General features: G+C 36.0%; 1 protein-coding gene across 6 annotated transcripts in view; it reads right to left on the bottom strand.

The window, feature by feature from the left end:
- The window catches only part of PHF14 (PHD finger protein 14), a gene marked incomplete at its 5' end in the record, with an annotated part of 163,622 nt that overhangs the window by 18,092 nt on the left and 127,236 nt on the right, over positions 1-18,294 (bottom strand). For 4 of the 6 annotated variants that reach the window (XM_082296892.1, XM_082296894.1, XM_082296895.1 and 1 more), the window contains one exon: positions 15,246-15,359. The exons of 1 other annotated variant lie outside the window; for it this stretch is intronic. In XM_082296892.1, coding sequence (XP_082153018.1) covers positions 15,246-15,359 — 114 coding nt within the window. Of the gene's footprint in view, positions 1-13,524; positions 13,608-15,245; positions 15,360-18,294 lie in introns of all 6 variants that reach the window. One more of the 6 variants, XM_082296891.1, reaches the window with a different exon arrangement.

Genomic DNA, 18,294 nt, shown 5'->3' with positions numbered 1-18,294 from the left:
TTTCACATTAATGACATTCTTATCATGCCTGAGATGCTAATGCAATTTGACAACAGCAAATACCGTAACATCACTTAGCTTATCCATGTCACTTGTGGGGACAAATTCACAGCTTTACATTAATGACCTTCCAAACATACTAACTCCTCCCAAAATGGACTGCTTTTGTGATTTTGTCATAGAAAGATTCATTCTCACATTGTCCTTTAATATCTGATTTTTAAAGAAAACAATTATCACATTTCTAGGCAGCACTTCTAAACCAAAACACTGGGTATACCCCCACAAAATTATATTTTGATGTTTCTTATTAAATACATGACCTTACTAAATCTCCCAGTTTATTTCCCACTTTATCATCAATGTGATGTGATACTAATGAGTGATTAAAGTTAAATTTATTGCTGGAAGAAAACACTTGGAGTTCAAAGTAAAATTCTCACATACATCAGAAACAATAAGACTTCATTTCAGCTTTCTGCTTGTTTGCAAAAAGCCGTGATGGATGCCTTGGGTCTTTTGTGATGGGACTGGCTCCAAAAAAAAGCAGTGTCTCTTCTGACCAGGTGCTCTCAGAAGACTGCAAAGCTGCAGCTGGAATTAGGGAGCTAGTAGCCACAAATGTGGGAGTTGCTGCTGCAGGGCTTAGGAAAGGAGCATTCACAAAGAAAACACAAAACTTAACCATTCATCCTTCAACAGATTAGAGAAGCATGGGATATGACACTTTAAAGCACTACAAATCAAATGGTTTTAAAACAGTAGTAAAGGGACAGCTGCGAATTCTGCAAAACAGATGCAGGGTTTCATCACCTACAACTTTCCTTCTCTGTTATTACTTCCTTACAAACAGTACCAACACTTCCCTGCATTTTCTTGTTAGAGAAGCTGGAAGCAGAGCTGAAAAGGTGTTGAGATACCACAGTATTTATATGAACTGTAGTATTTGTGTATAAAATGCTTCATTACAAGTGTATTTTGGATTATAATTACAGTCTTATTAACCCAATTACTTTGCTATGTATATATTAAAACATAATTATATACTGTGATATGTACCTCTCCACTATTACATTTACTGCTAAGACTGATTTTAACTAAATTAAGAGTTCATTCAGATACACTCAGTATACATGTATATTGTATTTTTTTCCCAGACTACATTACTATTGTACAAAACAGTAAAGTGCTAGATATATCTTAAGTTTTCTGTAAGAATAAAATGGGTACCTTTAAATTGACACTAAACATGCGCCATACTTTTCTAATGTCTTCTAAACAAAATATTTGCAGGATTAGTAGGAAGTTTACTGCAAGCTTGTTTTAACTTTGACTTGACCTTCACTTTTTTTTTAAAAAAACCAAGGTTTTTGTATTCATACATATAATCCCTTTGAAGATGGGGTTAAACTTGTCCGAAGCATTTTAATAAAATACTGAAAACCTCCTTTAATTTATGGCATATATATTTTCAAGAAGGAAAATGCTGATATTATCTTGGTTATAAGCTCGCTGCTGAAATGATTTAGATATTCTTTTCCTTTCACACAGTATCTGTATAAAGCTTTTCTTTGCATGCAATGAATTATAGTTGACACTTCAAACCTATTCTATCAGTATCTTCTAGTTCAGAAAAATGAGAAAACATAAATATTTATTCTATGTATACAGAAAAGACACAGGACTCTGATAAAAACGATCCATTATGGAGTGATGAATAATTGTTACATGTGTCACACTTAGAACAGTAAAGGGCAAAAAAATTTGCCACTTTTTAATATGAGGATTTGAGGTTATTGTGCAAATAAAAATGCAGTCATTTTGTCACAGTGAGCTGATAAGTGTTCGGCCCAGTTATTTTTGATGACATTCACTTCATGACTCTATGGATGATGAAGCTGCTTGATACAGATCCTTGGTCTGATTTGACACAGCCTATTAATGACGCGCTTTAACAGTGGAAAAGTATTTATGCAAACAACCTTCCATTTTCCTGGTTGATATGCGCAATACCTCTCTAGCTTAAGTTTACCAATTAATAAAACTAGGAATTCACTTGTTCCATTCTGTGATCTGCTCATTGTCTTTAATCTTGTTTCTACTACTAACTTAAGTTTCTACATTATGTAGAGAAGTAGAGGCTATTATAACCTGCTTAATAACAAACACTGTAGGACAAGAATGTGAAATTTCCAAATATTTAAAACAGTATTATCAGCCTTCTCATAAGTCTTTCCTTTAAAAAAAAAAAAAAAAATTCTCCTATTAAGTGTAAACTCTAGCCAAAATGCAGTAAAAAGAACTAATACAATGTTATTTATTCTTTTTTTTTAATCCACAATGTCTGGTTTTATACTAGAAATGAAAGCTCTTTGAGGTAATTATCTTCCTTTTTTTTTTTTTTTTTTTGATTCAGTGATTTTAACCATACAGCCCTGATTGCAACACTGAAATGCATTCATGATACAAATCATGGAGCTAAAAACAAATACCCAAAATTCCAAGTTTTTGGGGTAAGATTGCCACAAGAAAAGCATACTATTTAATTGCACAGAATTATTTGCTAATTTTTGTTATGGGAGCTTCACAGACTAATGTAGAGACCCTGTACTTATTAAATTCAGTACATATTGATTTAAATGAAAATAAAGTAGTATTAATTCAGTAAATAAAAAATATGAAAGTTCTAAAGTTATAGTACTCTGGAAAATTGGTTAAGATATTTTCTTAAAGGACTATGTTTGTATTAAACAGTGAACTAGAAATCACAACTCATAGATGCTAATTTAGCTGAAAAAAAAATCCAACCTGGAACCACAGCATATCCGCAATACTGCATCTGAGAAGTTTTAATTTTTGGCACAATTTCTTGGCTTCATCACTACACATGGGCATTGGCAGCTTGTGACAGAAAGAAATAAGGAGCTACAATGGACAGGAGCAAATATTTCTCTAGTCCAGTTTCTTGCCACATAAAATGGCCACAGGCAGACACCCAGAGAAGACTGCAAGATGTAAGCAAGAACAAATCAAATTTACCCATATTGGTTTCCCAAATTAAATATTATTAATACAATTACTTTAGAGATAAAGAAATTCCACTGAAACATTTAATATCATATGAAGAATTTAGACAACACAGGCTTTAGAAATAGTATTTTCAAGAACACTCCAAGCTCTTCCACCTTTTGATCTTAGATAAAATAATTGAAATAAATGTTGATTTCAAATTTTCTGTGAGTTTTCAGTGCCTCTGCATGAGATCTTGAGGCAAGGATGGAGGGATCAAATGTATTTCACTCCACGGCATAAGAAAGACCTTGCAGAGTCATGCTTGTGGTGAAGAAGGAAGTTTCCTCCACATCTTTCCTTACAGGAGCAGGGATTAGATTTATGTCTTTGGTAAGGTTTTAATGTGCTTCCCCTTTTTGAATAACTTGGTGCCTCTGCAGACACTAAAAGCTTTCTCAAGTAACACCATGACTTCAAAATTGGGTTATTTTTACTCTGCTGCTTATCAGGCTACAATATGAAAAATGGTGACTTTAGGAATAAACTGAATAAAACCATCATTTTTGCCTCAATCCCCATTTCAGATATCACCCTTGAAACTACAAAGAGACTGTTGAAACAAGCAACATTTTGCAGAAACAAACATCTAAAATTTTGCACAGCATGCACACATGCACACAAATTATATTCTGTGGGTGAATCCATTTTTAAATGCTGACTTACTGAGATTTTTTTCCCAGAGCTAAATATATAAATAAAGACTCTCAAAAAGTGAGAATAAAAATAAGTATCTAAAATGCATTAAAAAATCTCTGCTCCTTTCCTCAGATTCTTTCTTCATGAACTTAGTAACTTGTCTTCCATTTTGAGTATTTTATCTCCCAGATTTAGAGATTTTTTAGAACAAATATGCCTTTATTTGACTAATTTTTTACACTTTTGTAATGGGTATTTTCTAAAGGGCTGTCTTTATCCTCCTAAACTCTGGACATCTATTTTTGTAATACCAATGTGACCTTATGTGACCAACGCTGGATTAACTGAGTTTACCTATAGCAAGTGCCTATAAGTAGTAGACAAAAAGTCTACTGAAAATTTGCGGGAAACAGCAGTCAAGTACAATCAAAGGATTGGAAAACATACAGGGAATGATTCTATTGTTAGTCGTACAGATTTAAGGCAAGTTTCTCCACTGGCAGCTTGTTTTGGAATTTAGATTGTAAGTCTCCTCAAGATTAGAAGCTACTACTTGAATTTTTTTCTGCTTTCAGATAGAATTCTCTGGTTAGAATCCTAGATTTGAACTCAGAATCATGGAATTATGGAACCCTTTAAGTGGAAAAAATCTCTAAGATCACCAAGCCCAAGCATTACCCTACCAATGCCAAATTCACCAGTAAACCATGTCCCTAAGCGCAAGACCTTCAAGTCTTCCAAATATCTCCAGAGAGATAGAAACTCGATTGTTCCCCTGAGGAGCCTGCTGCAATGTTGGACAACCCTTTCCTTCAATATTTTTTCCTAATATCCTATCTAAACTTCCCCTGGCACAACTTGAGGCCACTTCTGGTCCTGTCACTTGTTACCTCGGCGAAGAGACCGACCCCCACCTCAGTGCGGCCTCCTTTCAGGCAGCTGTAGAGAGTGTTAAAGGCCCCCCGAGCTTCCTTTTCTCCAGGCTAAAGACCGCCAACTCTTTCAGCTGCTCCTGACAAGACTTGTGCTCCAGACCCTTGCAATGCCATTGCCTTCTCTGGACTCACTCCAGCACCTCAGTGTACTTCTTGTAATGGAAAGCCCAAAACTGGACACATGATTCAAGGTGTGGCCTCACCAGTGTCATGTACAGGGTGACAGTCACTGCCCTGGTCCTGCTGGCTGCAGTAACCCAGCTACAATCCAGGATGTCACTGGCCTTCTTGGCCACCTGGGCACTCTGTTGGCTCATGTTCATCTGCTGTCACCAGTACCCTGAGACTTTTTAGCTGGGCAGCTTTCCAGCCTCTCTGCACCCAGCCTGTACCATTGCATTGCGTTGTTGTGACCAAGAGCAGGACACACATGGTTCCCTGCACCTTGATGAATCCAAATGAACACTGGTAGTTTTCCAACAAGCCAAGTGTGGATATGCCTCTGTCCACTAATAGTCTGAAAAGATTTCTCCTGATAAAGATCACAAAAAAACTTCACAAGGATGAAAGCAGATGCACACCACTATGTGTGAATTCCAATGCTCGTGCTTCTTGATACCAAATAGGAGTCTAAATTTTGTGTAACTAATCACCTTAAAAGCAAAAATTGATCCTAATTTGCAGAAAGAAGCAGGTTTTTCATTAATTACAACATTAGCTCTTAAATTTAGTCAATCTCCTGAACAACCCAAACATGACAAGCCTACTTTTGTGGGGTAAACTGAGAATATGGCTGTAAAATAGGAAAAAAGTGCTCCTTTTGAATGGACAAACATGGAAGAACTGGCTAATACATTAAATCCAGAAACACTAGCAAGTGTTTTGAAGATTATTTTCATTTATTTTTTCTAGAGCACCCAAATGACAATGCAATCTCAGTGTCAGCCCTGGACATTTAACTTCATGCTGACACTGAAGAGGGAAGTCATGGTCCACAGCTATGCATGTCCTTCACCCCCATGGATCTCACTCCATGGTCTGCCAGAGTAGCCCACTGACCCAGCTCAGTTATCTGCTAGTCCAACACAGACTGCCCTTTCAGCAGCAGTGTGGGCTTGGTCTGGCAGCCAATGAATTGTAGAGCATCTCCAGAGCCCATCTCAGCCATCCTCCTAGGTTAAAGCCTCCTCCAGGTGCCCTGGGAAGTCCTCTGCAAGTATCTTCCTTGGTAAACACTGGCAGAATCCGTGGCGTTTTAGGCCAATAGTTTTAGCCAGCTAAGTCACGCAGTAGGCATATCTCCACCTCTACTGTGCATATGCAGAACACAGAATAATACAAAGCAGTCATTATGAGAGGACACAGAAGTATCTTAATTGATAGGAGGTGCATGCTAATTCCCTGTGATGATTCCAACCAATTTAAACAAGAATCTTACCAGAGCAGATTCACCTACACCCTAGGACTGGATAATGGAAAACCAGCTTTCCACAGACACCGCTCCTCATCGCAGTCTAAGTCTCTCTGAATTTAATTATATTTTCAGGAACACTTCCTGTTTCTAAATAAAACAAAGACCATAGCTACAGCACAGAATATGTCGTTCTGGGTATTCCAGGTCATCTAGAGATTTTGAGAGACTAGGATAGCTACATAGCCACACTTAAAAATTAATTATAGGAAAACTGTTCATTTAAGAAGGATTTAGCAGGTCAATGAGGGCTATTAAAGATAATAGTGTGTGTTAACCTACTTGATAGTCTTTAGAAAATACATGCTTTAAGTTAATATAAATTTAGTTTTAAAATACTGTTAATTCAGGTAGATTAATGTATATATGACTATCATAAAAATATACACTAATAGTAAAAAGAGCTATTCTAACAAATAAATCACTTCTCCTACTGCACTGAAATATTTAGGCAATATGAACTCTTCTAAATATGTCTAAATATTCTGTTTAACAGTGAGAGAAATGTAAAGTAACAATGCTTTAGCAAAGCAGCATTGGGACACTATTGGGATTGCACTGCAGTTTAGAGATAACCCTGAAGCAACTGGGTAGGGGAAATCTATATAACCTATGTTATTAATGACTACTGACTGACCTCTGCTTATCTTCACTACCTTAAGGATGACATTGGAATCTTTAACTCTGTTCGAGCCTCATTACCTCAAATCTAGCCTGTAATAACTTAAAAGGGTTCTGACGATATTTTCAACCTGTCATATTAAAAGAGGAAATTTCTGATATTATGTATCATCTACAAAAAGGATCATTGCTTTGTTCATGTAGTGCAGTGTAAGTCCTAATATTTACACTGCATGCAATGACCAGAGAATGTATTAGCTTAATTTTTCACTTAAATATTACAGGTAAGAGAGAAGACAACAAATCTCTCAGGAAAGAAACAAAAAATAGAACATTAAGAGTGTGCACATAATATATTGAAGAAAGAAGCTCCATTTACTTTCCTCCAGGAAAGAACTTCCATCGTGTACCACACGTGCCACACAGGAAATGACAATAGCAGCTTACATGGCATTGCACCATGCCACATCATGGATATCTCCAAGGAACACAGTCAAAGCTGACCACATAGTGCACTGAAGTGTACTTCAGGTACACTGAAGCTCACTGACACCAGTACAACCAGCAAAATCCTCAGCAGGTGGAAATATCTCTAAACTTGAGCTTCTTGCTATTTTCCCACCTAAAGCTTGCTTAATTCTATTTTCTGATCAAATTTCCACTCTCTTCCTCTATCAAAAAAAAAAAAAAAATTATGATTTAAAGCACGTCATCGAAGCTGAAAACAAAGCTGTTCCTTTCTCTTAGAATATAACAAGCATTTTAATGCTCCATAACATTTTAAAAGAGGACAAATATAACAACATGCTCATTTCAAATTGAATTTACAAAAATTAATTTTTTTTTTTTAGGCAAGGTGTTAAAGAAAAACAACATGTCTTATAAAATATACAGTAGCTGTAATTTAACTGCTTCTTCCTATCCTACCCATTTTAAAAATGGTTTCAGTTTTTTTTTTTTTTCTAAATAAAAAGGAATCAAGTATCATTTAAAGACGTTTTTCTCTTTGGAGGAACACAATTCCAACTTATCTGTCTTCAGAATATGAATACCAATTTGTACACAAGTCATCCTAAATGCCACTGCCTTCCTGCTTTCAATGCTGCTATTTTTCCAGAGAATATATACAGATCAATGACCCTTTCATGTGATCTGGAAATGCCAAAGAATAATACCTCAGGGAAAATACTGTTTTCACTTGAGTTAAAATATTAATTTTTACAACAGAAAGAAAGCAGAAATCCTAAAATCTTTGAGAATGCCATCCAGAAAATGTATAGACCTGGCAAATAATAAAAAAAGAAGTAATAGAGAACTAATAATTGTTCACAGGAAATAATTCTGAACTAAAGCCATAGTAATATTAATGAATCTCACAGATTAATAAACTGCTCATTTGGCAGCATTCACTGTAGCACATTTTTGCATGTTTGGCCATTTTTTTTCTTACTGTTTATTAATTGCAGCTATTTGGAATTGATGATCTCCAGGGTACTTATCATTGCTTATCAAGACTGATGAATGCATCCCAGATGTTGGAGTCATGTGGAGGGTCTATCCATGCACAGGATCTGTGCTGAAATCCTGAATGTTTTCCTGCAGTGAACTTGCAGGCTCTCCTGACAACGGAAATGCAGCTGACAGAGTAAATTCCAGGAGTGCCTCTCCTTTCCCCTCTATCACTGCATGAGAAAGATTCTTATGCTGATGTGTGAGTATGCACACATGATGGGATAGTGCTTGCTGCCCTGTGGGGTCTTCCAATCTTTTCCTCTACCCAAAAGGAGAGTGTGATAACAGATTATAACACTTAATGAACTTTGATGGTGTGCTTTTCTCTGTAGTCCATGTGTAGACAGGATTTCTGAATTCAATCATTTGGGTACTGGGGGAAAAAACTTAACAACAGTTATTTTCTCAATTTTTAGCATGCTTTTAAAATTTCTTTTAGAAATATGGATGAATGTCAGGCAATAAAGGAGAAAACTGCAGAGATTTTAATTGTCTCTGCTTTGGCTATTACACAATGGATATTTTCGTCATCTATATATAAAGTATCTTTGTGAAATCCTTTAAAATATGATTTCAAACCAATGAATGCCACTTTCTATTTGCCTTTAATTTCCTCTCAATAGTAAGTTCATCAGAGTGTAACAATTAACTAACTTAATTAAGCTAACTTAATTATGTTCTTTCATAGGTCAATATGTAGAGCTACTCAGATTAATAGCAGAGCTTGTAAAGTTAATCTTCTTGTATAATGCAAATGATGCCCAGTCATGTATTAAATACCTTCCTGAATAACAGATGATATAGGACTAAATGTACTTTAAAGAAGGGCAGAGACTGTGAAAAGGTTAAATAAAGAAAAATGTCTTGGATTTGTGGAAATTTTGAACAGATCTAATTCATTTTTTAAATTAATAATGTTCTTCTAAGAGGGACCCTCATTTCATAAGGCCATTTACAGCTTAAATATACATAAATAAATTTTTACTTCAAAAGGAGAACTGCATGACAGCATTTTCCAGTCATCTTGCACCCTTTTTATTTAGTTATTAAGAAGATTACATAAAACAGTCATGTGAAGAGATTAGAGGGAAAATATGAATTTCTAACTCCAGACCATTTACATGCTTAACTGTATTTCCCAGTTTATTTTACAGAGGAACCACTTCAGTAGTCAAAGGTATTATGTTCCTTTTCTCAGTTCATTATAAATTCACTTTTAACACAGTTAGAGTCTAAGGCTCTTTAGTCATGTGGCTTACCACTTCTGTTCTGGAATATTAATGGGAACTGCAGTAATAATAATAATAATTACTTGCAGAAGCATGAAAAGTAAAATCAGACAAATCTCTTGTGTGCCAAATAATCTGAATAGGTGACCCAACTCCGTTGTTTAGATAAATTAGTCTGATGGCTGGAAGACACACTCTGACAAGAAGAGCTGGATTACAGGCCAAATCACCCATAAGTAATTCTGAAAGGAACCAAATATCAGTCTTTTCTACAACGAATCTGACTTAGGTCCAGAAAATACTCGAAATGCATTCCAACTCCAGATCTGTAACATGCTGCAACTCTTCCACTGTCACTGAGAGAAAACAAAGTGGAGGAGTGCAACAAACACTATGCAATAAACACCTTAGAGAATTTTTATTGTAAAGGAGTGTAAAGGAAAAGACCCCGGGAGTATGAAAACCACCACTGCTCAGAAGTTTTAAAACCAGAAAAAAGTACTAACAAATGCACTAGGGAGATCCATCCTATGTCTTCCAGGATATGGATGACACAGATGATTCTATATGTTTTCTTCTCTTTGTTAAAGTATGTAATTTAGTGTTTGTGGTGGCTTTTTGTGGTGTTTTGTCTGTTTGCAGATCTCAGTATAGCAGCAGGTTCAGAGTACAAATCAACCTGTGTTCCAAAATCACAATCCAATATCACTACTGGAAATACTACTGGAAATGAAGGGGAATTATTTACCTACGATAAAAAATAACTAGTAAGTTACCACTTACGATTTTTCATCAGAAAACAGACTTCTAGGTCCATACAGCATGAACATTTACAGTTACTTTTCTGAGTGGGAAAGTTCCTCAGAAATTAAACAAAAAAAATTAGTGTTCAAGACTAAATATGAGTCCAACTCACCCTATGTCAGTAACTGTATATTTTTTTAATTAGCAATGGGTCAGAAAGAATGCATTTATAGCAACAACTGTCTGACACAAATATTCCATTAAAGGCATTCAAGCCAGCAGCTACACAGAATAGAAGGAATATATTGTTATGCCTATGAAGTTTAGAAAAGAATGCACAGGCTTTTCACAAGTGCAAGCATAAAAGCTGTGCATTTATACATACAGATAGATACACAAATATATATTTTATCTAATATATTCTTGTGTTCTCTAAGAGTGAGAATCATTTGTCAACTTCTTGATGGTGTTTATTCTTCACGATGGTTATTCTCTGAAATGAATTATGTCAGTGATGGAAATTCACCTATTTCATAGTCTAATAATAGCAGATGGAAAAAATACCACATGAACATTATTACAAACTTTCCTATGAAATTACTTTCAATTCAATCATTTCAGAACATGCTACATCATACCTTGTTTAAAAAGCAAAAACCTCAGTGTAATAAAATAGCATAAGAATGGATTGGATTTACTGCTGATGAAGTTTATAGCTTTGGGTTTTAAAAAAAAGAACTCCTTTTGTACTAACTTGAAATGCTAAAGGGACTTGTTGGGAGATCAAGGAAGGAGGATAAATCAATAAACAAAAGACAATATCAGCTGCCAATCGTATTAATAGAAATTAAGCAACATTTCCTTCACTTGTATAGGAAATAATGCAGTTAAAACTGAATTCTATAATCTTTTTACGATGCTTGTACCATACTTACAACTAATGGCAGATGACTGAAATGTGGGACACATCTTTTTCTATCAAACAAATCACTATCCCTTAGCTGCACGTTACTTATGGAAAAATGTCTGTGATCTATCCAGATAAACTGCAAGCTGCAACTGGATGTCTTATAGTTCAGAAACAGGTTAGGGGGTATCTATCTTAATCCTTCTTTAGCTGAGAAACACAATGCTTTGCACAGCTTTTATAGTTTAAATACAGCACCCAAAAAGCACCACAGACACATGCTATTCAGGTTCATATGCTACCAACACATCACTCACATTTCACCCTGAAGTACTTTCTTTTGTAGGGAAAAGTAGGGGTTTGCTGGTTGTTGAATTCATTTTTCTATCCAAGAGAAAGGACAGCACAGCTTTTCCTCTGTGTCTGTACTGTTCTGGAAATGCAGACACTAAGAAAGAACAGCTCTGTTAGCCTCTAGGCTTACACTATTAAAACATGATTAATTAATATGCCACAGGATTGGCAAAGGAAATTAATACACATAACTCATGTACTTCTATTTTACTTCTAATTAAGCAAGAGAATATGCCTCTTATGAGACTCCCATTTAAGGGAGCTGTCAGAACCAGTATTTTCTTAGACAACAAACCACTGACATCATCCTTCCCCATGGATTAAAGTGCTGCATATGAGAAATGGTATCAAGATAAATCCCACCCATGTTGCTCTTTAGAAACATGAAAAAGGGAAAGTAAAACTACTTTAACGACAAATCTTTACTTTCTTCAGCGTCTCTGTATATCCCTCAAAAACCTACTTAAACATATGTACCAAATAGGCTGCAACTGCCAGATGCACAGTGAAGCTGACCAGAGAAAACAGAAGTAAGGGTCATAAAAGCAGACTCACCAGCCTTTCAACTTTATTGAACAACTGCAGTGTTATTCAAGCAAGTGTATCTGTACATCTAAAACATTTTGGAAGCTCTGCATCGTAAATAATCATGACATCCAGAGACTTTCCTTTCATCCATTCATGGTAAAGAATGTGTAGTATCAGAGAAAAAAGGGCATACTAATAGTGATGTAGTTCTGAATTTTGAAAGGCTTGTGGGAACAAAAATCCTATCTTAAGCATTATTATGGGAGAAAAACTGCCAAAATGATATAAACTTGGAAGGTCTAACGAAATTACACTGAATTTAGGATGACACACATCTATCCCCTTCCAAATGCATGAATTCTGCTCTCAATGCTACTTTTCAATTCCAATTCTTAAAAAAACCCATGAAATATATACAACATTAACTTATCAATCCCAGAGAAAACATCCTTATTTTAGGATGGACACAAATTAGAATTATTCAAGCATTCAAATCTATACAACTTAAATTTTATGAAGGCTTGCACAGCTTTTGGAAACCAACAGTAAAGTATCTTTCTAACTCTAAAGTTAGTTCAGTTACTTTATAACCCAAAATGTTTCTGCATCTGAAATACACCAATGAATACATACACTTTCCTGAACCACTAACAGGTGATTCAGGACACCAGTGAAATTCACAAAAAGTTCACAGTTGTGATCTAAACAATCAATATGCTAATTATTTCTGCTGTGGCTTTTGTCCTATGCCCCATAGCTGGACGCTGTCCTGATGCTACACAGAGTTAAATCTAATTTTAGAGCATCAAAAGAGACTGGGAACAAGGGCAGCAGTAAGAGGAGTGGATACCATCCTGCCCTCCTGTAGAGTAGAACTCAACATTCGACCATCATTTCTATTAGGAGGAATGACTAGACAAGCAAAACAAAGCCTCATTTGGGTGATCAAATTCCATCCCACAAATATCATCCTACTGATGACATGAGTAACGGAATGTTAGATTCCGACTGTCCTACCTAAGAGGAACACAAATTGTAAGCAGGAAAACATGTGCTTTATTCAAATTAACGTGGCAGCTTGTGGGATTTTCCACACTTTCTTCCACTAGAAGCTGTGTGTCCTCACATTTGCAAGCCCAAGACTCTTTTTGAGCACCACTTTCCACAACCTTCTCAATTTTTCTCCACCTTCCTGAAACCCTTTGCTGTTAGCCACCTCACCTTCTTTAATCTTTCCTCATATTTCTCTTTTCCATGGCTGCATTTGAGCTTTTCTTTAACAACTCTCACCAATACTGATGGTTTGAATTCAGATGAGACATAAATTACCCAAATAATGCACCAGTCAGTAGTCAATTCCAAATATTAACTCATTAAGCAGATACTAAAAGATATAGGAGAAGACTTCAAGCAAAATTAAAAAAAAAAAGGCATTAGTTGAAGTCAAGCTCTGCAAACACTTCTTGGACCTGTTTTTTAGGGTGTAATTCACAAATGTTTATCATGCTGACTTACCCATGAGTAACTTAGATGGGTTGTTTCGTAGTGGGTTCTGAATTTGGAAATTCAGCATACTGGTGCTCTCCTCTCAAGGTTCCCTGCAAATCCAACCACAAAACTCTTTCTGACTCACCTCTCTCTCTTGTACAAACTGCAGTAAATATGATTGGAGAAAGTCTCATTCCCTTATATAACACATGACCCCACATACAGTAGAACAGCCTCAACATAAACTACTACTGAACTATTTAATAAAATTTGAAAGGTGTATTTCCATCTTTTGATTCTCTGCAGTTTCCTCTCCCCCACAGCTGAGCAGCTTTTAAAAAGCAAAAACTGTATACCCATCCTCCTCTTAATCACCTTTTACTAACTAACCATGTTTCATTCCTCTTTCTGCAGCACTTTTCTTCTCTTTTTATTTTTAAACATTATCTGTGCTCTCAATTTTCATTTCTCCGGTGGAGTGAGGTAAATTGACAAATTGACAATTGAGAATTAAGAGGCAGATCCTATGTCTCTCCACAGACTAGAGGTCCCTTTGCTACGCAGGAATACATAAAAAAGCATTACTAAAAGTTCGTATTACTCCATCCTCAAGACTGCTTAGATGTGATAACCTGACTTTCTATCTTGGAATATGTAGTTGATAGCCCGAAATAAGTCAATCTACTTGGTCTTAATCCAGGAGACAATCTTCAGAATTCTCCTGGCCTTGTACTCTGGACCTTCCCTCTTCAGACAAAGTGACAAGACTATCAGAGAAATGAAGATGTTTATCTAAAGGCTGCACTAAACTAATAAATGACATTTTATCTCCTATGACTAGCATTTCATGCTGTCCTTTGGTGTGAAGATTACAGTCAAAAGAAATCTCAGGAAAAAAGCAGGAAAGACTAGTCTTTATATTACCTGGTACTTGACATATTTTTAATAGTAATAATATCAACTAAACTGTTTGACTAGGCCAAAATTAAGTGTTAAGGCTACTATAAAGGAAAGACTTACTTCTCACAGGAAGGGTTAATTTAAGGATAATAATGGTTCCATGGAAAGATAATTGCTACCATGAAATGAATTTATGATCCTGAATTCTACAACCTCTCCTCCAGCTATAGTGTACTGTGACAAGGATGCATAGCAGGGACAGGAAACACCTTAATTCATTGGCTATCCGATGGAACTACCTTACAAGCACCTTTGATTAACACAACAGGAAGTATGAACTTATGATCATACCACATCACTTTTTCGAAACCAAGAGAACAAAGAAAGGCCCAGTATCAGGGAGAGTCTTTCCCTTGCACAAGCCAGAAGTTAGACATATTTAAATTTTGTGAAGGATGATAAAAGGTTTATATCTACCTATATACCTATGTACAGATTCTCTTTCAGACTCTTCAGTGTAATAACGTTTATTTAGCCAGAATCTAACAGGGCTCCTGTTACTGTCACGGTGTAAAAGACAGGAATGAGAAAAAAAAATCCTAATTACTGACAGTAAGAAACAGCATTTAAAAAGTAGTGTATGTTACAGAATATACTTGTAGGTACCATTAATAATAGTCCTGAGTTTTACCTTGGTCTTGCGTGCTGTTTATATGGGAGGATAAGATTGAGCTCTAGCTTTAAAAAGTCTCTGTTACTAGTAGTACAACACTAGGCATGAAAAACAGAGCCAAATGTGTATTCCCCAACAGTTAATCTTGGAAATGAATAGACACAGAATGTCCTACCTCTTCTGGACGTTTCTGTGCCACCGATATCAGCTCTTCAGAGCTACTTCTTGAGGTAGAGGGTACCACGTTACCTGGGGCCTCTGAGACCACCTCATTTGACGGCTCGGAGTCCTGAGGGCAAGACACAAACAGACCCCTCAGCAGCATGTTGATGTGGCACGCCAAGAAAATGAGACTTTTCAGAGGTACTGTGCTTTAAGCACAGAGAGAGAAATAAAAAATACTCGAGGTCTGACACTACACTCTTTTTACCCTGGGCAACTTCTTCTGCCCGAGTCAAAAACATCTGTCACATATTTTCTCTTAAAATAATATTTTCTTCAAGAGAGCATTTTAAGACTTTTTAAATAGTTATGGCATTTCAGAATTGCGAAGTTCTGAATAAGCATGTTTTTTTGCCCATACCTACCCCTGCCCCTGAAGGAAGGGAATATTACATTTCATCCACTTATGGCAGATGGATGTTTCTGCAAAACAGCTGGAGCCATGCTAGAACAATCCCCAACAACTATATTTTACCAATCACTGCAAACCAATATAGCACACAACCTGGTAAAGTTAAAGAAGTTAGCAGAGTCTGCTATCTTTTAGTAAATTTAACATTACAGTAAAATATATAAAAATTCTTAAGTAATTTACATTCTATTTTCCAGACTGCCTTGATTTTGCCATGCAGCATGACTACATCATTCAGAATAAAACCCACTTTAATACCTTCACTGCTTCACATGGAGGTTTTGATAACTGCATAGATTGAGACATTTTAATGCAGAGAAAAAAATCCATTAGTTGGTACAATCTCTACTGTGCTTGTCATAATGCTCATTACAGAAGATATTTTAGATGTCCTTGCTTAGCACGCAGAATATGTGCTTTTGATATATCACTTTCTTTCTACATTCATTAATTGCAAGGAAATCAAGATTATACTCTCTGAAACTGCAAGCTGCAAAGCTCATTATTAAGTTTTCAAACATAACAACCTCTAAAAAGTAAATTAAAATTTTGTAATGACAATATTCAGCAACTGCAGTTTAGCCCAATGTATGGGAAGGGAAAGTGATCCCTGGTCCAACAACCATTACTGAATCACAGAGAGAATCACAGGTAAGACCAGATACTGTAAAAGAATTAACACATGGAGGCAGTTCCCAGAGACTGTAAAGGGGAAAAAATACCTTCTGAGCTTAAATATGTCTAATAAAACTTTTTTACACCTTTCTTGTTGCATCACTTCTCTGTGACTTAGAAAAAGGATATTCTAGCCCATTCTGTGGCTTGCCACCTTAAATTTAAGGTGTGGTATGAGGAAGACATTTTAGGAAAAAAAACCAGCTTTCAGTAAAAAAATAGCTTTTATTGAAGACTAAAGAATACCATCAATTAAAATGTTAACAGTGAAGTCCAACTGCCATTGCACTGAACTGTTTTATGGGCATATGCCCATGCTGGATCTATAGAACAAAAGGAAAAATGAGATATCTTAGAAGAATACCAGCCAAACACAGTGAGCTGCAAGGAGAAACATCTCTAGCATTCTGATAATAAAAGTCTGATTTTCCCCATGCTGTATATGCCATCAAAAGGAACTTTGAACCATGTTCGTCCTGACAGCTCACTAGTTTCCCTGGACTTTTACAAGCAAACATCTTCTCTCTCAAAGGCCACTTTTGTTTGGTCCTAGTGAACTGTGATGATAAGAATCTTTCTTCTTGTTGAGCCAATTAGCCATGAGCTAACTCTGAGTATAGAACAGTACTGTTTTCTCCTTGAGAAAGTTAAATCAATGCCATGCAATTTATCAGCTCAGTATGTTTCCAGAAGCTCTTCTGTGCTACTTACAAAAACAAAAGTAACAAACACATCTGCTGGAAGAAAATTATATACTTGTCTGAATCTGTTGGTTCAGTGATTTCTCTCTTTGAATTCTTCTTGTATTTTGTGCCTCAACAAGCTTTTGTTATGCTGTTATTACCTGTGGCCAGACAATACTGGTAACACTTTTCTGTTACTTGCTTTTTTAAAGTAATAGAAAGTGTTTTCCAAAAATTATCTGAGCAACTACAATCTGGTAAGTTTACATTCCTCTTACATTCCTTTGTGTCAACAGGTCCATGGATTCTTTTTCACATCAAGTCTTAAACATCATCTTCGCCAGCAGCTTGGCCGTGCTTCTCAATAGTTCTCTTAAGAACCAGCTGGCTAATTTAACACTTCCATTTTTAGGGAGATTGATGGAAACCAAATTTACTTTATTATTCAGAAACCAATCCAAGAAAACATGCTTCCCTTTTCAATTGCACTGGTTTTATTATCTCTTTTCACGTTGTTCAGTTGGTCAAAGCATGGAACTAATAACACCAAGGTCATGGGTTCGATCCCAGTATGGGACATTCACTTAAAGAGTAGGACTTGATGATCCTTGTGGGTCCCTTCCAATTCAGACTGTTCTCTGATCTAAATAAGTAGCACAGGCAATCTCTGTTGTTCTGAACTAGTTTGGCAACATGTGAAATACCGCTTTCAGAAACAGACATATTCAGTAAGTGGAATAAGATCCTTTCATGGAAGGTACCACAATAAAAATGCTGCAAGGTGCAAATGAGAACTTTTACAGAGCTGCTTCTAGGTGTGTTATGAGTATGTGGCCAAGTCAGCAACAGTTCTGGTTAGAAATCCTGGTAGTTTTAGTTGTAGTCTGGCAAGTAAAACAACCTGAAAAAGTATGAGCATAATTTACACTTGTAAAGGAAAGGCAAAAAATCTGTACCACTGACCTGAATCAGTATTTTTACCAAAGAGGTGTTAAAAGGAAAAATGTACTTTAAAAAAAATTAAAATTTATTGTCCTAAAGTCACTTTATTATTTTTTCAAGGTCCTGCATAATGAAAACAATGACAATGGCATTATCATGGATCTGTAAGCCTCAGCTGTAGAAGAGATGGAAGTGGTGGTTTACGGACATATAATTTACACAGTAAGTGTTTTGGTACACGTCTTTTCTGGTGCTTAAGCCCTTCCCATTTCATTAAATTATTATTAAAT

The sequence above is a fragment of the Coloeus monedula genome (genome assembly GCF_965178545.1).
Source record: "Coloeus monedula genome assembly, chromosome: 1".
NCBI lineage: Eukaryota > Metazoa > Chordata > Aves > Passeriformes > Corvidae > Coloeus > Coloeus monedula.
The sequence above is the reverse complement of the archived record's forward strand: the minus strand, read 5'-3'. Positions and strand labels throughout refer to the sequence as shown.